The sequence below is a fragment of the Prionailurus bengalensis genome, chromosome A1 (assembly GCF_016509475.1).
Source record: "Prionailurus bengalensis isolate Pbe53 chromosome A1, Fcat_Pben_1.1_paternal_pri, whole genome shotgun sequence".
In the NCBI taxonomy this organism is placed as follows: domain Eukaryota; kingdom Metazoa; phylum Chordata; class Mammalia; order Carnivora; family Felidae; genus Prionailurus; species Prionailurus bengalensis.
In genome coordinates, this window is record NC_057343.1 from 115,148,103 (window position 1) to 115,171,312 (window position 23,210).

General features: G+C 41.2%; 1 protein-coding gene across 10 annotated transcripts; it reads right to left on the reverse strand.

Annotated features, from left to right (window-relative positions):
• Positions 1–1,045: 1,045 nt before the first annotated feature.
• Positions 1,046–23,205, reverse strand: BRD8 (bromodomain containing 8). Of its 10 annotated transcripts, none has more exons than XM_043588699.1 (22): positions 22,820–23,205; positions 21,785–21,881; positions 16,167–16,236; positions 15,078–15,127; positions 14,629–14,751; positions 14,173–14,253; positions 13,688–13,752; positions 12,745–12,881; positions 12,001–12,219; positions 11,466–11,610; positions 10,354–10,563; positions 9,663–9,943; positions 8,872–9,324; positions 7,030–7,123; positions 6,781–6,827; positions 5,794–6,008; positions 5,526–5,618; positions 5,264–5,332; positions 4,693–4,870; positions 3,619–3,723; positions 3,090–3,134; positions 1,046–1,447 (listed from the first exon to the last, which is right to left on the reverse strand). In XM_043588699.1, the coding sequence occupies exons 1-22, from the start codon at positions 22,836–22,838 to the stop codon at positions 1,388–1,390; spliced, it is 2,856 nt and encodes a 951-aa protein (XP_043444634.1). In that variant the 5' UTR covers positions 22,839–23,205; the 3' UTR covers positions 1,046–1,387. The 10 variants fall into 10 exon arrangements, with proteins under 10 accessions (XP_043444634.1, XP_043444653.1, XP_043444662.1 ...); XM_043588718.1 differs by having other exon boundaries at positions 22,816–22,918; XM_043588727.1 differs by lacking the exon at positions 10,354–10,563.
• Between the last annotated feature and the right edge of the window lie 5 nt (positions 23,206–23,210).

The following is a 23,210-nucleotide window of genomic DNA, read 5'->3' on the forward strand; positions in this document are numbered from 1 at the left end:
CTCCAATTTTTAGGGCCTCACTGCTTGTATCACATGCAAGTTTGTAGACTGCTTTGAGAATATACTACTGTTACTTAATCTTCTAACTCCTGGATTGACTGAACTCTTTTCTATCACTTCACAGGAACATATCTTCTACTTCTTGAGCATCATAACAAGCTATATAGTTCAAGCCATAAAGATCCGCAACTTCCAATAACTTTCTTAAACACATCTTTCTTAAGGAGGTTCTACATTCTAGACAATACCCTATGTCTATTTCTTTTTTATTGACCTATTTCTTTATAATAAGGCTCATAACTATTTCGTTTCACAGTTATTTAGTAACAAAATTTAGAATAAACTTAGATGATAAATTTGTTAACTCTTACATGGATTTTAGCCTTCAGATAACAATGAATTTATTATTTTTATTTTTTTGAAGTTTAGTTTTTGAGAGACAGAGCATGAGTGGGGGAGGTGCAGAGAGAGGGGGACACAGAACCTGAAGTAGGCTCCAGGCTCTGAGCTGTCAGCACAGAGCCCGATGTGGAGCTCAAACTCAAGAACCGCGGGATCATGAGCCGAGCCAGTCAGATGCTTACCCGACTGAGCCACCCAAGCACCCCAACAATGAATTTTAAACTACACATAAACCCTACATATAGAAATAGGAAGGAAATAGTATAATGTCCTAAAAATATCATCTGCAAAGACAGTACACTAGGTAGAACCAATGTCTGAGAAAAAGGTCAGTACGACCTATGTCCATGCTCTAATCCTCTTCAAAAGCAATGCCATGAACAGAACACTGAGAACTTTGTTTTCCCAAACATTCAAGAAAAGCTTAATAAGATTATCCTCATTGCATGATACAACACTTTAAAACATTACTTCTAAATTCAGTCTTGGTTACTTACCTTCTCCAAGCAGTTGAACAGCTCATATTTATAATACCACTCCCCCCGCAATAATCTTGTTTCCAGAGATGATAAAACAATTATCATGCAGAAAAAAAACCCCACAAGTTTCTCATTCGCATACACAGAGAGAACACACCAAAGACTAGGCTTTTCTTTCAGAGTTTATTGTGTATTGTGTACACACACATTTCACAGGTGTTTTTCTGTTTTTGTTTTTTTAAAAAGTCTGTACACTTCACAAGACAGTACAAACTAGCTACAATCTGCTAGCTACACATTAGGACATTAACACAGCCCATGATTTTTGCCCTAAAACAGGCAACTGTGCTACTCCAACTCTCTGAGAGAGATTTCCCCAGCTCATGTCACATGGCCCAGATGCCTCCTCTTCTGTAACTTCCACTTCTGGAACTGGGCCCACAAGCCCAAGCTCTATCTTGTTTACTTCTACTTCAGGTTCAGCTCAGTGAGGGTACTCTGAAGCTTCACTTTTTCATCTTCATATCTGCTTCAATGGCACAGCGGCGCCCCCTGGTTCCCCCATCCTAGATGACAGGCAGACAAAGAAAGGGAGCATGAGTACAAGTTGCTGAGGAGGTGAGAGAGAAGTTGCAACAATATTGGGGATTTGGTTTCATGGGGAAAGAGGAAGAGAATCAGCAGAAAAATCCAGGATATGAAGGGCATAGATCTGTGTTCCCACAGAGTGGGCTAAAACTTCCTGGCAATAGTTTGTGAGAGGTAATGCAGGACAGAGTATCTTGCTCCTGCCCACTACAGAGGTCACTGGGGTTCACCTGGGGTCCCAAAGAATGACTATTAGTCATCCCACCCAGGCCCCAAACCATGTTCAAAGGAAGAGGAAGAGTAAAAGAAAGGTGGGAGGGTCAGAAAGGGCAGTGGATAGTGAGATTCTTGGCTAACATACCTGTCCAGCTGTTGGTCCCTATAAGAAAGGCCTTTCCTGCAGACTGACCCTGGCACTAGTTCCCTAGCACCTCCTGACAGTTGTTTTCCATGAGATCAGGACAATCAGAAGGCTTCTTTCCATTTGCTGCTCTCTCCCTGCAGCCCAGCTCCTTCCTCTCGTGCAATACTTTGCTGTCTTCAATAGATAAAAGATCCTATTAACCAGCTTTGCAACAGCCAGCCAACTGCTTGGGGATCCACAGTCATTGTTGCAGGCCAATAGGAAAGAAGGGAGATTACAGTGTTCCGTCTGTGGTACAGGCTGAATGAAGCCTGTAGGCAAGATGAATCAGTGAACACTTTTGCTGGGCTAGGCCATTTTTACATTCTTAACATGCAAGGACTCTAAAATTTTAAAAGCTCATGAACACAAGTTGCCTTTGAGGCGACATGAAGAATAAAAATACCACCTTGCATTTGTATAACACTTTAATTTTTTTCAAGCCAGTTCCATACTTATTATCTCATTTTATCCTCACAACATCCCTGTGAGGTAGGCTGGACAGGTACCTCGTTATATGAGCTCCATCACACAGATGAGGAAAACAAGGCTCCAACGGATAATCCAGTGAGTTTCAGAACATGTGGTTTTCTAGCCTGATGTTCTTCCATTACATCATGCCTCAATGCCCCATATGAACACAGAGCCAGAGGATTGTTCAATTTACAGAGGAAAACGATAATTGTTTAGGGCTAGCTTTACTAAGTTTATCTCTAATTCTACCAGCCACTACTATATGTAGTGGTCACTGTTCCTAAGAGCCTTATCTTAAATTGTATAGAGTGTTTGTGTATCAGGCATCAGTCATGCAACTTAATATTAGGGGAAAAGAAAATAATTATGTGCTGGGCATCTGCTGGTATGAGGAACACTTTTTAGAAGCCAGCTAGTAGCGGCTGCTCTGAGCAATCATTTATTTGTAAGAAAAGAATTGGCAAAAGGTGGAGTCAAGAAATGAGGAGCAGATGCATCCTAGATCCTTACCAAGAGTACCTCATTTCAGCCCAGTGAACTCATAAATAGTCCCTACCCAGCCCACACACACACACATGCAGAACGACAGAAATGCAGAAGAGACAGTTTCTTAATGACCTGAATAAAGAGAAGTTCAAGACACTGCCACGGTCTGCATGTTGGATTTCCCTCTGCCACCCACCCCCAGCAGGAGCTGAGAATTTTTGTGGCAACACCACCCCTTGCAGCCATTCAATACTTACAAAGAGAGAGAGAAGGAAGGCAGGAGAGCCCATGGGGACACTGTCCTGTTAGAGGACAAACAAACACTGATCAGGTTCCACAGAAACTCTCAGCCACAAGCACCCCAAACCTCAGGACAGAGACACAAGCACCACATACACAAAGACAAAATTAAAAAAAAACTCAAGAACAAGAGGAAAGAGAACCAAAAGCAGTCTGGCCATTATGCGTCTGGAACAGGAACTGATGGTCCCTGATTGCTGCAAGTCATTTCCCCCACCATGCAAGCACTCACGCAGAGAAACTAATAATTCACTCATTCAGCTCACAATTTCTTGTATGACTGGGCCCTTCAGTCACAGCAGGTTTCTTCAATGTTTGGATAAGTGCAAACTACCACCATCTTAAGATGTACACATGTCTATACACCACTGGAATGTAGCAGCCCAGCAGTTACCAAGTAGCAAGTAGTAACATAAGGCTCCTTAGATGCTTCAGACTTCTAGCACTGGAACACTGGCATACAAGGCTCCTTCTTGGTCTCCTCACCTTCTCTGAAGAATCCTGTTTGCGGGTAGAATCTCTCCCTCGAAGACTTTTAGCACTGATCCCAGACTCAGATGTCTGCATAATCAACTGTGTGGCGAGGAATTGCTACAGGGAAAAGAAACAGGGTTGGCCCCAAGATCTGAGCCAGTATGGAAGAATTCAGACACTTCTGGCTTGTAAACAGGATTTCATGTAGTACCCTTTTGCAAATAGCATTCAAACACTTCTCAACTGATTACAAGTTTTGCATTTCAGGTTTTAATTCTAGTTACATATGCTAAAGGAACTAAAAATGCTAAATATCTATAACCTTTTTTAAAATATTAATATTTGAGAGAGACAGAGACAGAGACAGAGAGAGAGAGAGAGAGAGAGAGAGAGAGAGAAAGAACAAGTAGGGGAGGGGCAGAGACAGAGGGAGACACAATCTGAAGCAGGCTCCAAGCTGTCTAAGGTGTCAGCACAGGGCCCGACACGGGGCCTGAACTCCCAAGCTGTGAGATCATGACCTGCACCAAAGTCAGATGCTTAACCTACTGAGCCACCCAGGTGCCCCTAAATACACATAACTTTTTTTTGGCCATCATACAAAATAAGTATCTCTTAAGAATGAGAAAGAGAAAAAAACGTGAACCAAAAGTCATTAGGCAATTTACTTTAGCAGACAATAGACAGATAACATCCCTTGGAAGCCCAATATCCCAAAGGGTGTCTGGTAATACTACTATAGAAGTCGATTATCTATGATGGAAAGAATAAACTATATCCTGTTTACTATGTACACACTTGATGTAATTTTTAAAAAGGTGTTTACCATTTTATAAATGAATTATTTAAAAACTTCAGGAAACTGAAGTTATTTGCCCAAGGGAGAATATTCTCATAACTCTTTTACCAAGCCAACATGAGAAAACCAACATGAATCCAGCAAGAATAAAATTTTATGTTCCTAATTGTGTCCCTGATGAATATTCTATGTAAAAGCCACAGCACCCTTTTTTGACATCAGTATCAACCCTTCACCTGAGTATTTTCATTTCATCCTTGCTAAAATACTAAAGATCCTCAAAGTACCTGGATCTGCTCTAAGACATCTCGCTGCATTTCTACTGCCATATGATAGACATCATGGTCCGAGCTATTATACATTACAGCATTCTGGAACATCAGCATAATGTCACGCTGAAATTCAGCTGTGCTGCGAATCAGTCCATTTTCAATGTTTTTCTTAATAGTTGACAAATCCATAGGCCTAAAAAAAAAACAAAAAAAAACCAAAACAGGTAAATGGAAGAGAAGAGGACCCAAATGGATCTGAATATATTATTACCATATACATCTTCTCATATATACCCTTAGTCTTAGCTGCCAGGACTCAAATACTAACCCCCTCACCCCAAAATATGCACTTAATCCAAAAACCAAAGTTAATCTATACAGTAAGTATTGGCTGGGAAAGGTAATAAAGGGGGTTCTTTTAGACTATCTTTGGTGATCCAGCCACTGAAATGATTAGCTTACCACCTGGTTACCTTTACTCACATCAAAACATTTGCTTTAAACTTACTGTCTAAAGCAAAAATCCATTAAAACTAAACAATTTACAATTCAGGCAAGTCAGTATGCTGAATGGATCATGGCTTACCTCTGTACAATGCTATGGTAGCCAGGTGCTATATCATCTGTAACAGGCTGCAGGAAGACATTGGCATATCTGTCCAAAAAGAGTAAGGTGCAATTACTTACCTATCCTTCAGAAGCAGGTGAGGGAACATGATTTAAGTAGCTAAAGGTTTTAAGAGCCAATGCCACCAATCCCATATAAACCTACTCAGACTCTTCTCTAGTCACAAACATGCAGGAGGAATAGGAGAAAATGTTCCTACTGACTGGTAAAGCTCACTCACCTATGATTAGCTGCAGCTCTCCATACAAGCATGATAGCTTTCTTCCAGATTTTCTGTGCCTGAATAGCTTCTTGATCCTCACTACAGACGGAGCTGAAATAAAAGAAGAGAGTCCCATTAAGCAGAAGTCAAAAAAAAAAAAAAAAAAATCCTCATCATTTCTTGTCAACTATTAGTTCCAGACCAAGAAAGAGAAGATGAAAAAGTAAGACTCTCCCACTTCTCACCTCCACTATCTTGACCTCAAAGAAGAATCTCAGATACTCACAACTGTGAAGAAGCAGGGCTGCTGGGGATGGAGTCTGCCAGTGTATGGGACTGCAGCGTAGCATTGTGTATGCTAAAGCCATCATCACTCTCGCTCACAGGGGGTTCATTATCCATTTCTGACAAATAGCCTTCTCCTTGATCTTCTTCCTTAGCCTCCTCGAGGCTGGCCGCTTCACTGACTCCATCTTCCTCCTCATCCTCACCTGGGGCATCCTTAGACACAGTGTGCTCCGGTCAACAAATGCAAGCAAAGCTATCCAGCAAAGTGTCATTAAACATGATCTTTTGGGTTAGATCAGTTCTAGAAAATGGCCTCACACTGTTTCCTGACTGAGCTCTCTATCACTTATACTACCATCTACTTACACTAACTGATCAAGTTTAATTTAGAACCTGGACAAAGAAGAAGACCCAGGATCTTTTTAAAAGGAAGAAAAAAAAAAGCTACTTACTTAAGACTAAGCTAAGAGGCGTTCCTTCTTTCCCCTTGCTCTTGAGAGGAACTCTGACCCTGGGTACAAAGTTATCAAAAATAGTTTTTATTTTGTGTCTCATCTGATGGAGCAAGCTCACATCGCATCACTTTAAATGTTTATTACTGTTTACAACTACTTTAGTAATTCTAAAAAGAAAACTCTGGATAACTCTCTTTGGATAGAGTAATAATTTGATTTCTGGTATGTTCTCCCTGACTCTGGCATCCCTATTTACTCCAAATCACTCTGAGGTATCAAAGTTTCTTTGTGCATTATAAATGCAAAAGAAAGCTCTGTGTGAAATTCACATATTCTTTCAGATGGGAAGCACATATGGCCACAGTACTGCCAGTATGCCTGACTGTCCACTCCAACTTTTCCCCACGCAACTCCTTTAACCAGTCTCATCTCAGAAAAAAAGATGCTCGTTCACTGAAATTTATTACAAAGGTAGTGCTATTGGGAAATCTAGTCACACAGCAAGAGGAATAAAGAAAAGTCTGAAATACCTTTATCTGGCTTCCAAAAATAGTCCCTGATTCTTCTTTCAATGAGTCTGCAGAGGAGAGAAAGACTACCTGAAGATTTTTCCACCTTAGCCTTCCCCTTCCTATGGACAATAATCCCCTGCAGCTCTCCTTTCCATGCTGACCTATTCTACCTCCTCTACTTGCCCACAACCCACAATCCCTCAAGAAGCCTAAGCAAAGGATTTCAAGTTAGTTACAGAGTTCAGATTTCCTGGGCTTATTATTTACCTGACATTTCAAACTTGTGCTGAGTCTCTGCCTCTAAAGGATCTTCAATGGGATTTGAGCCATGTGATGGAGACAACATGCTTTCAGGGGATGCCTGAAGACCAAAAAGAATACATACCCTAAATACTGATACATCACTTCAGCTACAGAAGTTTATTTTTTCAATGTTTATTTCTTTTCAAGAGAGAGAGAATGAGCAGGGAGGGGAAGAGAGAGAGGGAGATATAGAATCTGAAGCAGACACAGGGCCCAAACACATGAACTGCAAGATCATGACCTGAGCCAAAGTCACATGCTTAACCGACTGAGCCACCCAGGCACCCCCAGAAGTTTATTTTTTAATGATCAGACTACAGAAGAAACTCTTAGTCCTACCCACGTAAAAGGAATCTAATGGTCACCTTACAAGGAACAGGATAAGCATATATAGCAATGATCACACCTATAGACTATGGCCACATCAACCATGTGACAATTCAGGAATGCAACAGGAAAACCAAAGGCCTAAGCATCACTTTTTTTTAAACATTTATTTCTGAGAAAGAGAGCGTGAGAGGGAGAGGGGCAGAGAGAGAGGGAGACACAGAATCTAAACCAGGCTCCAGGCTCCGAGCTGTCAGCACAGAGCCTAACGTGGGGCTCAAACTCATGAACTGCGAGATCATGACCTGAGGCAAAGTCAGACGCCCAACCAACTGAGCCACCCAGATGCCCCTTAAGCAGTCACCGCTTACCTAAAGTATAACCCTCCATCCTCTCAGGTCGATTTTATTTACTTATTTTTTAAAAAATTTTTTAGGGGCGCCTGGGTGGCTCAGTCGGTTAAGCGTCCGACTTCAGCCAGGTCACGATCTCAAAAGTCCGTGAGTTCGAGCCCCGCGTCAGGCTCTGGGCTGATGGCTCAGAGCCTGGAGCCTGTTTCCGATTCTGTCTCTCCCTCTCTGCCCCTCCCCTGTTCATGCTCTGTCTCTCTCTGTCCCAAAAATAAATAAACGTTGAAAAAAAAAAATTAAAAAAAAAATTTTTTTTAAGCTTTTCTTTAAAAAAAAAGTTTGAGTAAGAGAGAGAGTGGCCATGAGCAGGGGAGGGGCAGAGAGGGAGAGAGAGAGAGGATCCCAAGCAGGCTCTGCACTGCCAGCGCAGAGCCCGATGTGGGGCTCTAATCACGAACTGTAAGATCATGACCTGAGTTGAAACCAAGAGTTAGACACTTAACCAACTGAGACACCCAGGCGCCCCTAATATTTATTTTTTTTTTAAGTTGTTTTTTTTTTTTTAACATTTATTTATTTTTGGGACAGAGAGAGACAGAGCATGAACGGGGGAGGGGCAGAGAGAGAGGGAGACACAGAATCGGAAGCAGGCTCCAGGCTCTGAGCCATCAGCCCAGAGCCTGACGCGGGGCTCGAACTCACGGACCGCGAGATCGTGACCCGGGCTGAAGTCGGATGCTTAACCGACTGAGCCACCCAGGCGCCCCTATTTTTGAGAGAGAAAGAGAGCTCGCACACATGCAAGTGGAGGTGCAGAAGGAGGGGAGAGAAGGGGGGGGAGAGAGAGAGAGAGAGGGGGAGAGGGGGGGGGAGGGGGAGAGGGAGAGGGAGAGGGAGAGGGAGAGGGAGAGGGAGAGGGAGAGGGAGAGGGAGAGGGAGGGAGAGAGAGAGAGAGAGAGAGAGAGAGATTGATTGATTCCCAAGCAGGCTCTGCTGACAGCACAGAGCCAGAGTCACAGCTGGGGCTCAGTCCCAGGAACAGTGAAATCATGACCTGAGCCAGAATCAAAAGTTGCCTGCTTAACCGACTGAACCATCCAGGTGCCCCTCCCAGGCCAATTTTAAATACCTCTGTCTTCACAGTTGTAAGTGGAGTCTCATCGCCTTTTCCACCGGAAACATCTGCTTCAGCAATCTCTCCTGGGGCAATGTTTCTTGGTTCCTCATCTAAGTCTTGACTTCTGAGTTCTGGTGGCTCCATACTTGTGGCTGGAACAACTCCAGCTACTATTTCAGGACCTGAGATGCCTTGCTCTGGTTCTGCAGGTTCCATTTTAATCTCAACACTGGGCTCCCTGATGTCCACCAGTTCATGGATTCCTTTGTTTTCGGTTTCCTCAAAGTCCAGCCTTTCTTGCTTGACTGTCATCTCCGGTGCAGGGAGAGATACTGGCTTGTCCCGCTCCTGCTGGATAGGGTGCTCCCAGGGGCCAGGCAGGGACTGGGGATCATCATTCTCTTCACAGAATGACAGTGCTGCTTCTACTGCTGCCACATCCAGCACTTCAGGATGATCATCTACCTGTCCCATAATACATACACTGTTGAAGTCAAAGAAAGAAGCCCAAGTCCCTCAATTCTGTTAGCACCAAATGAAATGACCTGAATCTATAGCTTCTCTCTCCATCTTCTCCATGTAGCAGATGCAACCAATGGGCAGGCACCTATCCTATGCAAACCAGTAATACAGGGATGGCTGAGAGAGGACTAATGTGAACACCAAAGGGCTTGGGACTATGGAGATGGAGATGGGCAGAAGCAGGAAAAATGTTTATGTACCTACAAGAAGCAAGGAGAGGCTGAGGAGAGAAGCCTATGTAGGACTGATGAGAGATTCTTTTGGGCTCTGTGAATAGTTACCTTGTCCTCAATGATGGCAATGATGTCTCCAACGGTCTCAAAGTCCAGCTCTTCACCTGTGTAGGACACAGCAATATCCATCTTCTCAGCCAAATCTAAATCTTCCTTCCCATCTATGCTGGGAGGCTTTGATCCTCCAGGAGCCTCGGCTACCCCTGATCGGAAACACTCTTCTTTGATAGAATTGATGATCATGGAGATTTCACTGCTATCCATGGAAACAGTCACAGTATGTGGATCCCCCACAGCCTCCATGGGGACACAGGTGTCAGGCTGATTCACTGAATAACAGGAAGAGAAAAGAATTTCAGAAGCTTATCTAGTACCAAGTGACCACCTGGATATCAACCAAGGCTATAGACAGATGTCAAGTACCCACACACTTAAGCTCACGAAGTTACCTTAGATCTACATCTGCCTATGTTTTTTGGTTCTCACTTTTATCTAGAAAGTAGGGTGAGCACACATTCTCAAGCCTACTCATATGTGTACACTTAGCCCCTTTCCCCCAACACATAAATGCCCGCCCACATCTTTTCATTCTTGTTTTTCTAAGGATAGAGATGTCCATGGAGAACAGTTACAGAAGCATCTGAATTGGAGATGATGCTCTTGGTCAGCTTTCTCTAACTGAAGCTCGAGATGAAATTCTGGACCTAGTGGCTGCTCAGGGCGTGGGTCAGGGACGCACCTGGAGCTACACTCTCAGGAGTGGAGACAGCCGGAGCAGAGGATGGTGCTGGCAGCGCAGGCATCATGACAATGGTAGCCTGGGACACAGACTCTACAGGGGGTGGCACAAGTTTAACTGGAGGTTCACTGGCAACAGTAGTGAAGGAAGCAAGAGGAGTGGTGAACTGTGTAGGACCAGCTTCTAAAAGCCGGGAAAGAGTAGGAGCACCTAACAGACAAAGAGGTACACAAAATGAGGTAAGAGGAAAGCACATGAATACGAAGCAAGAGCCACTTTAAGACTCAACCAAGAAAAGTTTTAGTCTCAAAGGATGAAAGGAACTCTTCTTTTTTTTAAGTAAGCTCATTATCTATTTCCTTACTTTTTCCAAGCTTTCTAATAAAGATCTTCTTCCAAGTTAGGAATAAACCAAAATACTAGAACACACAGGGTGTATGAAAAACAGGTGGAAATTTTTCACTGGAAGAAAATCAAACAATAACAAAACCACAAAAAACTGGTATGAATAAATCTGTCACTTCTGCTTCAGTTAAGCATGCTGTAAACCACCCAAGTTCAACACCATTCAAATATCAATAACTGAGGTTTGATATTTTGTAAAGCTTTTCTCTTTGCTTTACTTTTTCTATCTCACTCAATTCTCTCAACATCCTTGTAAAGTACATTATGTTGCAATTAATACAAAAGCAAAGTGGAGCTCAAGAGTTAAGTCATCTCGCCAAGGTCACAAAATCATTAATGTAGGAAGCCTGAGACTCAAGTCCAGTTCTCTGGCTCCAAATCTTGATCCCCTATACTACAGCCTCAGATATCTCTAGCGCCTTTCCATAATTTTGCAAGCCCCAGAGAAGCAGCTTCACTACTAACTTCACTATTCTTCTCATCATTATCTATGCTGTGGTCATCCAGAGATATTACTATTTAGAAGACAGAATGGATTTACAATCTGGGGCACTATGTGGTTTAACAGGTAAGGTAGCTCCAAAAAAAGTTGGGCTTTACATCTAGGATTGACAGTTGCTTATTATCAGAGGCTAGAAACCAAAGATAGTCAATACTAAAATTAACATCTTTGAAGTAAAGTAGATAATGGAAAAGTATTGACTTACCTGAGGCAGCAGGGGAGGCTGCAACAGTGTTGGGTGTTTGCTGCATCTCCCCACCATGTATCATGGGAAGAACCCCGCCTACCTCCAGGAGGACACCTGTACTGTTCAAGTGGCCAGAAGCCACAGCCATTTCACTCTCACTGACCTATTAGGGAAGAACAGAGGTGAAGGATACACTCAAGCTTTCCTTTACTACCATTTCCCAAAAAAGCTTCAGCAGTTGACCAAACTTCATGAAGTTAATATCCATAGAGAATAATTTCAGACACAAGGGAAGCTCTACTTTTTAAAACTTATTTGACAAGAGTTCTCTGTAGAAGAGAACCAAAACAGATGTGGTTTCAGATAACTCAGGACCCGAGGATACTATCAACTTATTGGTTTTTTGTTTCTGTTTTTGTTAAGTTAACATTTAATTAGGAGATCTCTTTCTCTTTTGAACTTTTTTTTTCCATGTCATATTTTAGGTCCCAGGCACTCCCTTCCAAAGTACTAAATCACCACAGCTCTCAAACACCCACAGAAGTCTCCATACCAGTCTGGGGCTAGTAGGCAGGAGGCTGCCCTTCTTCAAGAGCTCTGACAGCAGAGGGGAGGGGGGTGGAGTTGCTTTCTGTCCAAGCATCTTTTTCTGGGGTGAATCATCTGTTACTGGGGTCATGGGGGCTTCTAAGGGTGCAGAGCCTGGAGGAAGGGTGTCAGGAATCCCAGGAAACGAGGTGACTGGGGTACTCGGCAAAGTCCCAGGGGTTACCTAAGAGACAACAGAGAACCTTTATCTGACTTCTCATACTCTGGAAGGTTCCCTACTAATCTGGATGGGTTAGTGTGTCTAACTATTACTTTATTAGTCCTGAGTGTAACTGCCCAGAACCCTCTACCCCTCCTGCTCTCAGCCATATGTTTCTTCCAGGTTTCTCTGTTCCACCCAAACTCACAGTGACCCAAACATTCCACCCAACCTGCCTTTTACAAACTCCTTAACCACTACCAATATTATATTTACAAGAACACTATCCCTCATTTCAGCAGAAATTTTAAAAAACTAGTTTACTTACAAACAACTTCTTATTTTACCTATCTCTCAAAAGGTCAAAAGGCTCAACATTTTTAGGTCCATCCTTATCTTAAGAGCACAGAACATGGTAAATTAAGTCTTTGGCCTTCAGACCAAGAGAGGAAATTGCCTCTAGGCCAAAAGTGGTTTCCTCATCACTCAGCTCTCTGCTGGCTTATTGCCCCTTTGCTGATCAATTCCTGCAGATGAAAATATACTCACTCCAGAGGTGGCCTCTTCCATAGTGGTTGTGGTCAAGTCTCCAAGTGGATAATCACCTCCTGGGGAGGCAGAATCTATAGGAGAGCGGACCATCACAGTGGGTAATCTCCGAGGGGGTGTCTTTACTGCCTGACGAGCTAAAACATAAAAAGCAACAATTTTTAAGTTTTCAAGATTAAATAAACGAAACTGGTCACTACTCTGCTATTACATAAAAGACAAATAGGGACGTTGCCTGATGAAAGCAGTATTCTACTTGTGGGAGACAGACACCTCTTTTTTAAAAGTTTATTTAAGTAATCTCTACACCCAACATGGGTCTCAAACTCACGGCCCTGAGATCAAATGTCAAATGCTCTCCCAACTGAGCCAGCCAGTCACCATGAGACAAGCAACTTTTTAAGACTCATTTTTCCTAAGCATAATTCTCACCCTAAGCAAACCCACTGAACTATCTCATAGGTTCTTGGAATAGGAAGGTGGCTTAAACATCCTTCAATATCCTCTTCAACAACTTATTATTACGATTTTGTTTTTAAGAAGAGAAAAGACCTCACTGGCTCAGAGCTAGAGCTACAAATGCTTATTCATTTCTTATCCAGTCATGGATATTCTTATCCAATGACTGGGCTATTCTTAATCTTCTTATAGAGCTTTGCTTCCTAAAAACTTAATTATATTCAACATCTGTATTATCAAGCCTTCGCGTCCTAAAAGGACCCTAAGTCTAGTGAGAACAGAGCAGAGCTCATTTTCCAAGAGTTTCTTCCTGGATATAAAGGGATGTTTTTATTGTGGTAAAAAAGAAGAGGACATAGATAAGTGTGCAAATAAAATGAAATTAGTGGATTCTATGTTACAATATAGTCTTCAACTGTTATTAACATGCAGTACTGTATATATAGTTAACTGCTAAAGGGAGTCAGGAGGAGGTTCCATTTACCTTGATATGCAGCATCTGTAGCCTTCCTCTTTACTTCAGCCTCCTCTTCCTCCAATTTCTTTTTCCTAAAGCGGGAAGTAAGGGTAAGATCCTAGCCAGCTCTAACTCCTCCACAGGTCATAACACCCTCACAAAGAAATTTCTGCCAGGCTAGCACTCTATGGAGGAAAGTCCTAAAAAGGAATACTTCTCAGCAAAACAGGAAATTTTTAGTGTACTGCCAAACTACCAGCTCTTCATTCAGGCAAACTAAAGCCACTTTTAAGTTAAAATTAAGTTGTATCTTCACACTGAAATATTCCACATTATTGTCTACAACTCATTCTCCCCTCCCAGCAACCAGGCCATGGGGCAGCTTTTCCCTTCCAGAATCACTCCAGACTAAAAGGATGGCAGATGGAGGAGATAAGCCAGAATATTTGAAGAGAAAAGGGGTAAAAACAGAGGAAGGTATACAGAAGGAAGAACAATATAATATAACCCACATCACAATGTCATTGCAAAGCTCATCCAGTCTGCTGTCCATGTGCCCAGCTTGAATTAGTTCTGCATCTCTTTTCAGCCGTCTAGAAATAAAGAGAAATGAGTTAACTGGGTCTTTTAATCTATTATTTAAAAAATTCTGACCAGTATCAAAAGTCAGCCCCTTTGGGGGCGCCTGGGTGGCTCAGTCGGTTGGGCGTCCGACTTCAGCTCAGGTCACGATCTCACGGTCCGTGAGTTTGAGCCCCGCGTCGGGCTCTGGGCTGATGGCTCAGAGCCTGGAGCCTGCTTCCGATTCTGTGTCTCCTTCTCTCTCTGCCCCTCCCCCATTCATGCTCTGTCTCTCTCTGTCTCAAAAATAAAATAAAAATGTTAAAAAAATAAAAATTAAAAAAAAAAAAAAAAAAGTCAGCCCCTTTGGTCTCTCCCAACCATTTGGCATTCCCTCTGCTAAGTACCTATATTTTTCTTGGGTTTCCTTTATCACTTTCTTTAGTTCCTCAACTCGTTCAGCAGTCAATTTCCGAACAATGACATCTTCAACAGTTTCTACCACTTCGCCCTTTTCACCCCTTTTCCGTCTGTAGAAAATTTCAAAACAAAAACGCACATTTGCATAAAAGAACGTTTGTTCCCACTCCCACTTGCTTTCTTTGAGCCTCTCCACCATCTAACCATAGATAACTTCTGCTCTATTTTTATCACCCAGTAATACTAATAATATAAATATATTATTTATATGTTATAATCATATATTATAAATTTATATATATTTAAAAATACTTATATATATATAAATATATTATATATATATTTATATATTATAAATAATATAAAATTGACAGGATTCCTCAGTAAACATTCTCCACTAAAGAGATGTGGCTTGAACACCTGGCTTTGTACTCACTTTGGGGTCTCAGTGGTCTCTAGAAGCTCTGAGTACTGCGAAGCACAATGCTATGAAAAAAAAAGTAAAAATATGAACAAGCCTGGAAAGGAATGATCTTTCAAAGTTTCAACATCTCAAACTAAGGCTTGCAAAGAAGAGCTATATGTAAGATGAGTGGTCTCTAGAAGGGCAAATACTTTGCAGTCAAATCAGTTCAAAACACTTAGTACCAGGACATAGAACAGGGAGTCTTCTAACCTAGAATTTATATATGCAAGGAAAAGCAACCCAAAAGCCAAATGTATAGTTAATATCTACTGAGTAGTTACCACATGCAAGGTATTGTGCTATACGCTTTACTGGTATTGCCTCAACTAAATCTTTACAAGAATCCTGAAGTACCTTTTATCTCCATTTTACAAATGAGACAACTGAGAATCATGGTCTAAAGAGTCTAAGTGAAGTCATAGTAAACTCAGATCTTTTTAACTCTCAAGCTTGGACCCTCCTTACCTGTTAGTTACACAACAAGAAAAGTTTATAATATGAACATACATGGGTAGACTGGCCAACAGTGGGGAAAAAAGGAAACAGTATTCTCAACTCTTCTCTCTTTGTGGTATAAAAGACTTGTGATTAAAGAGCAAGGCCTGGAAGGGAATGCATTTCACGTCTCTAAGACTGCTATAAAAGAGCACTTGCCATTTGCACCTACATGGATGGAACTAGAGGGTATTATGCTAAGTGAAATTAGTCAGAGAAAGACAAATATCATAGGACTTCACTCATATGAGAACTTTAAGAGACAAAACAGATGACCATAAGAGAAGGGAAACAAAAATAATATAAAAACAGGGAGGGGAACAAAACATAAGAGACTCTTAAATATGGAGAACAAACAGAGGGTTACTGGAGGGGTTGTCAGGGGGAGATGGGCGAAATGGGTAAGGGGCATTAAGGAATCTACTCCTGAAATCATTTTTGCGCTATATGCTAACTTGAATGTAAATCAAAAAACATAAAGTAAAAAACAAAAACAAAAACAAAAAAACTCACAGGAAAAAATAAATAAATAAAAAATAAAAGAGCACTTGCTTGGGAACTTACTTTTTGAGAGAACCAGTCTGGAGGGCGGCCAGGTTCTGCAAAGGGCTTGATTGCTCTGCTAACTGATACCCTACACAAAATGAGAAAAGCCTATTACACACTAAATAGAAAAAAAAGGGGGCGGGGGTGGGGGTTGAGGGGAAGCTATGCTAATAGTTCAAGGTTTGGAGTACAAAATTTAGAATAAATAAATTGCCACCAGAAAGTATTCTAGAATATGTGACTATGGAAAATGACACAACTACTTTAAAATCATTTAGAGGTAAAGAATCATTGTGAAACCGTTCTCACAGGTGATATATTTCCTGGCTGAAGTGAAGGTATTAGTCTAGTACATCATCATTTCTGTTCATTTGAGAAAGTATTTTCATGTTGATTTTGGCTCTTTTAAAGAGATCTGTCTTTTGAAAATCAGTTTGTAATATATTTCAGACTAAAAAGTTATCTTTTAGGGTGCATGGGTGGCTCAATCGGTTAGCATACAACTTCAGCTCAGGTCATGATCCCACAGTTTGTGAGTTTGAGCCCCGCATCAGGCTCTGACAGTAAGGAGCCTGCTTGGGATTTCTCTCTTTGGCCCTTCCCCACTTCCACTCTGTCAAAATGAATAAACTTAAAAAAATTTTTTTTCTAATAAAAAAGTTATCTTTTGATCCACTAATACAATTCATAGGAATGTAATATAAAAAAATAACCTAACAGGGGTGCCTGGGTGGTTCTGACTCTTAGTTTCAGCTTAGGTCATGTTCTCAGAGTACCATGAGTTGGAGCCCCACCTCAGGCTCTGTACTAGTAGAGTGCAGTAGAGGCCCCCCTCTCTGCCCCTCCCCCACTCGCACTCTGTCTCTCTCAAAATAAACTTTAAAAAAATAGTAATAATCCAACAAAAAAGCAACTACCAAGAAGAAAGCATGATGTGGACTTGATCAGAACAACAGTTAAGTTTTTCCTAAATGCCTGCAAGGGATTTAACTTATGGCATTTCACCTCAACAAAACATTAAATAGACCATAAAAATAATTATAAAATGTATGTAGCAAAAAGAAACATATGTACTACATAATATTAAGTGAAAAAATGAGACAAATTTCGGCTATCATGTAATCAAGCAATCTTTTAAAAAGTTGTAGATAAAAAGACAAACAGACAGAAATAAAAACAAGACTAGAATGGGATCACAGTGGTATGCAAAGGGGCTTTAATTGTGTCTATGTTTATTTCTTTAAAAGGATGTGAAGAAAATATGACAAACTATTAAGATTTATTAAATCCAGGTACTGGATACATGGATATCCTACCTTATTCTCCACACTATATGGTTAAAAAACTACACAACTTTATTTTTTATTTTTATTTAAAAAAAATTTTTTTTTAACGTTTATTTATTTTTGAGACAGAGAGAGACAGAGCATGAACGGGGGAGGGGCAGAGAGAGAGGGAGACACAGAATCTGAAACAGGCTCCAGGCTCTGAGCAGTCAGCACAGAGCCCGACGCGGGGCTCGAACTCACATACCGCGAGATCGTGACCTGAGCTGAAGTCGGACGCTTAACCGACTGAGCCACCCAGGCGCCCCAAAACTACATAACTTTAAAAAGAAGTTTTTTTTCAATTTGTGTTGAGATAATGGTATCACACAGCTCTTTTCCTTTATAATATTGTTATTATGATATTGTTATATGGATAGCTATCAACAAAAAATAAAGTTCGATACATAATTTACACCTTGTACCAAGAAAAGCCCCAAATGAACCAAAGATTTAAATGTTTAAAAAAATTTTAACTAGGGGCACCTGGGTGGCTGTCAATTAAGCATCAGTTAAGGACTAAGTTAATCCCTGCTTGGGAGTGTCTCTCTCCCTCTCTTTGCTCCTCTTGTGCACCTGTTCATGCGCGCTCTTGTGCTCTCTCAAAATAAATAAACTAATTAACATTAAAAGAAATTTAACCATGGAAGTACGAGAAAAAAATCATAGAATTATTTTATAATCTCAGACTAGAGAAGAACCTTCTAAATAGGTCACAAAATCCAGGACCTGTCAAAAAAAAATTATTAATAAACTAAGTGTATTTTAAAAGTCTTAATGTAAAAATATTACCACAAGAAAAGACAATGGCACACTGGTTTTTAAAAAAATGCATCTTGGGGCGCCTGGGTGGCACAGTCGGTTAAGCGTCCGACTTCGGCCAGGTCACGATCTCGCGGTCCGTGAGTTCGAGCCCCGCGTCGGGCTCTGGGCTGATGGCTCAGAGCCTGGAGCCTGTTTCCAATTCTGCCCCTACCCCGTTCATGCTCTGTCTCTCTCTGTCCCAAAAATAAATAAACGTTGAAAAAAAAAAAATTAAAAAAAAATGCATCTCATAGCTCAAACAAATGGCTAATCTCCCTAGTATGTAAGGAGCCCTCTCCCAAGTAATGAGAAAAGACAAATAATCAAGAAGAAAAATGGAAGAAGGCATCTTACAAAAAAAGCACTATAAACAGCTCTTTAACACACAAAGATATTCAACCACACTCAACATAAGATAAATGTAAATGAAAAATATAAAAATATGAGAACCATTTCTCACCTTTTATAATATTGTGAAAGATCGAACCAAAAAACAAGCATTGTGATATATCACCAACGGGAATATAAATCGAAACAATTGGAGTAGGTCAATTTGAAATATTTATCAAATTCTGTATCATATATTCTTTGACCCAATAATCCTATTTTTATTTTACATACAAATATGCAAAGTCGTATTTGTATTAGCAAATGTCCATCAATAGAATACCAGGTAAATAAATTACAGTTACCTTTATCACAATACCACACAGACACTTAAGAAAAAACAGAATGAGACAGAGCTTCACATACACTAAGTTACAGAAAAAAAGACAAGCAACAGCAAGGTAAAGAACAGTATATATAGTATAAAACCATTTGTGTTTACAAAGTAGGAGGAGAGGGGTGCTTGGATGGCTCAGTCAGTTTAAGTGTCTGACTTCGGCTCAGGTCATGACCTCTCGGTCCCTGGGTTCCAGCCCCATGTCGGGCTCTGTGCTGACAGCTCAGAGCCTGGAACTTACTTCAGATTCTGTGTCTCCCTCTCTATCTGCCCATCCCTCACTCATGCTCTGTCACTCTCCCTTTCAAAATTAAACAGTAAAAAAAAAAAAAAAGGAGAAGAAAACATGTATTTGCTAATGTATATAAAATCAATGCCAGAGAAACACAAGTAATGAAACTCTAAGAAAATGCTAACACTGGTAGATGAGGTATAGCAATGGAAGACACTGTGTGCCATTCTGAACTTGGAAACTTATGATTTAGTACCTCCAAAAAAAGAAATGCAATTTAAAATTTCAAAGTTTTACTTAAGTGTTCTTATACTATTTTTAATTTGTGATTTATCAAATTAGTGTGATGCATTTTGTCTTAGGGTTTACCATTTGATTTGGTTTAAAAACAGCTATTACCTAGGATATCCAGATTTCACCTTTAAAAAGTTATTTGAAGGGCACCTGGGTGGCTCAGTCGGTTAAGTGTCCGACTTTGGCTCAGGTCCTGATCTCACAGTTCATGGGTTCAAGCCCCACATCAGGTTCTGTGCTAGGCTCGGAGCCTGGAGCCTGCTTTGGATTCTGTGTCTTCCTTCCTCTCTCTCTGCCCCTCCCCTGCTCATGCTCTCTCTCAAATATAAATAAACATTAAAAAAAATTTTTAAGTTATTTGGAAAATATATAAAGCTGCAGAAATGTTAAGTGTAACCAGCAATGGTGCCTCTGTAGACTCATTTGAACAATTAAAATAGCAGAGATGTGCCACAAAACACAAATTTGTTTATTAAATAATTAACAGGCTTAAGACAAGTAAAAGGTGTCTTTTGATTCTGAGGAAAAACAAGCAAATGTTAAAAATAAAAACGGGTACGTCCTAGAAGTAAAAAAAAAAAAAAAAAAAAAAAAAAAATTGGAAACCAGAGTCCTTACTTTCTGGTCTCTAAAAAGAAATACTGAGTGCCAAGACAATTTCAATAGGAAAAGAACAGTCTTTTTAACAAAGACTGGAGACTGAGACAACTGCAAATCTACATGTAAAAAAGATCCCCGTCTTACAACCTACAGAAAAATTACTCAAAATGGATCACAGACCCATATATAGAGAGCTAAAACTATAAAGCTTTGGGGATGCCTGGCTGGCTCAGTCAGAAGAGCATGCAATTCTTGATCTCAGGGTTGTGAGCTCGAGCCTCCCACAATGGGGGGAGAGATTAAATAAAAACATAAACAAAATAAACCTAGCTTTGAAAACATAGAAGTAAATGGTCTCTTAGCTATGACACCAAAAGCATAAGCAACACAAGAAAAAATAAATTGGACATACCAGAATTAAAAACTTTTGTGCCATAAATTAAACCAATCAAAAAAAAAAAAAAAAGAAAAGACAACACACAAAAGAAAAATCTGCAAATTATCTGACAAGCAATTTGTGTCCAGAATATTTACAGATCTTAAAGCTCAATAATAAATATATAGATAATCCAAAGGATCTGAGCAGACATTTTCCCAAAGACAGACAAATGACCAATAAGCACCTGAAAAGATGCTCAACAACATTAATTATCAGGGATATACAAATCAAAACCACAATGAGATACCATTTCATACCCACTAGCATGACACACAGTAAGTGTTGTCAAGTATACAAAGAAAATTCATTGCCTGTGGGAATATAAAGACCATGGGGCCCTTTTATTTAAAAAATTTTTTTAAATGTTTACTAACTTTTGAGACAATGCGCGAGACAGAGTGCAAGCAGCAGAGGGGCAAACAGAGGGAGACAAAGAATCTGAAACAGGCTCCAAGCTCTGAGCTCTCAGCCCAGAACCCCACGCGGGGCTCTAACTCACAAACCCTGAGATCATAACCTGAGCCGAAGTAGGAGGCTTCACCGACTGAGCCACTCAGGCGCCCTAAAATGGGGCCCTTTTAAAACATAGTTCTAGGGGCGCCTGGGTGGCGCAGTCGGTTAAGCGTCCGACTTCAGCCAGGTCACGATCTCGCGGTCCGTGAGTTTGAGCCTGCGTCGGGCTCTGGGCTGATGTCTCAGAGCCTGGAGCCTGTTTCCGATTCTGTCTCTCCCTCTCTCTCTGCCCCTCCCCTGTTCATGCTCTGTCTCTCTCTGTCCCCAAAATAAATAAACGTTGAAAAAAAAATTAAAATAAAATAAAATAAAATAAAACATAGTTCTGCTATTCCTCAAATTTCATTTATATGAAATGTCCAGAATAGGCCATCTAGAGAGACAGGAAGCAGACGGGGTATTTTTGCCTGAGGGTGTGTGTGGGGGTGGATGTTACGACTGTCAAGTGGCAGCTTAAGGAAGGGATAAGAGACTACTTTTAAGAGTAATGAAAACGTTCTAAAATTAGTCTGTGGAGATGATTACACAACTCTGTGAATATACTAGGTTACTTTTATGGTATTTGAATTAAATTTCAATAAAGCTGTTAAAAAACAAATACTGCTTAAAGGTTAGTATGATTAACTGTAAGATTGCACCAGTGTAATAAAAAAAATACCCAACAGTTTCTAAGACCCAAGAAAGCAGCCATCTTAGATGCCTTACCAATTTTGATCTCCACTCCTCATAACTGAAGAGGCTAAACAGAGCTTCTCTCGGATGGACCATGGCTCTGTAGGGCCAGTACTCAGCAGCTTGTGTTCTAAAAGGAGAAAAGACTTAGAGAACAAGCCACCCAGACACTAGTTCTAAGGCCCAAAGTAAGGACTAAAAGCCTAATGCAAAACATCCCGGATTCTAAGAACAAAATGAGTTACTATCACCGAATATTGATTTTCACCTAAAAAAATACCACCACCGAATGATTATTCCATATGAATTGCACTGAATATCTGGCAAACCTTTTACTTCTTCAAATGACATGGCTACCGTTTTATTCTAAAAATGGAAGGGGGAAGGTCAGAGTAAGATAAGGCACTTCCCGGAGAGGCCCAGTTTTAACATTTTATTCAAATTTGAACGCAAAGGCTTCTTCCCAGGATTCCGAGCGGCCACCCGCTCCTCCACCCCGAGCCTAGTGCCCTGCCTCCTTCTTAGCATAAACTTGTTTACTTCTCTCAGTACCTCCTCCCCCAAGTAGCTGTCGGGCCTAAAAGACCTTTTCAGTGTATCCAAAAGAGGAAAATGGCTGAGACGCAGAAAACGCAGTTTCCCTAGTGGCCGAAAAAACTAACAGTTAAAGTACCCTGTTTCTGTGGGAGATAGAGTACGGGCCTCAAAAACGTTGGTCAGAAAACGAATGGCTTTTGGAAATCAGGCTACTCCGTACGGCTACCGGCATTTCTTCGTCTGCACACCCAAGACTCCAGAGCCCCTTTATCTCTCACCCCGCAGAGCTCCCAAACACACAAAGATTCGCGGAGCTGCTCCTCTCAAATCTCCGCAGCCTCCCTGAAACACAAGACCCTTCGCTTCTGGGCGTCTAGTCGTTGGTCTTCACAGTACGGTCGAGCGCAGGTCTTTGAAGACCCTGGGTTCTTAAGCAAATCATTGCACCTGTTCCCTAAGCGCGTGACAGAAATGTGGTGCCTAGTCTCGGGTCTAAGAGGCCTTCCACACAAAAACAGCGGACATACTTACTACCCGTTCCTGTCGCCATCTTGGCCCCGAAGACTCCAACCCCCTCTCAGGGAGGACTGCCTGGTGGGGCTTAAGCCCGGGAACTCTGGGAAATAGAGTCCCGACGCTTGTTCGCGATGCCTCCTGGGAAGCGTAGTCCCAACCTTCAGGACTAGCAAGCTCCCTAAACCAGGTTTTTTGAGCGATCTTAGGAAGCAGTGTGCTAAAAAGGATGGCTCTGAAGCCTCAGAATTTCCTTTAAGTTTCTTAGAAAAGAAACGCGTGTATCCAAGGAAAAGTGTTAAGCGCGAAAAATTCTAGGCTTTCCCAAATGCAAACTCCGACAGTTGGTAACCCGGACCCGCATGAGCAGGGTAGAGGTCAGACCAGAGCAAACGGTCTAAAAGGCTCC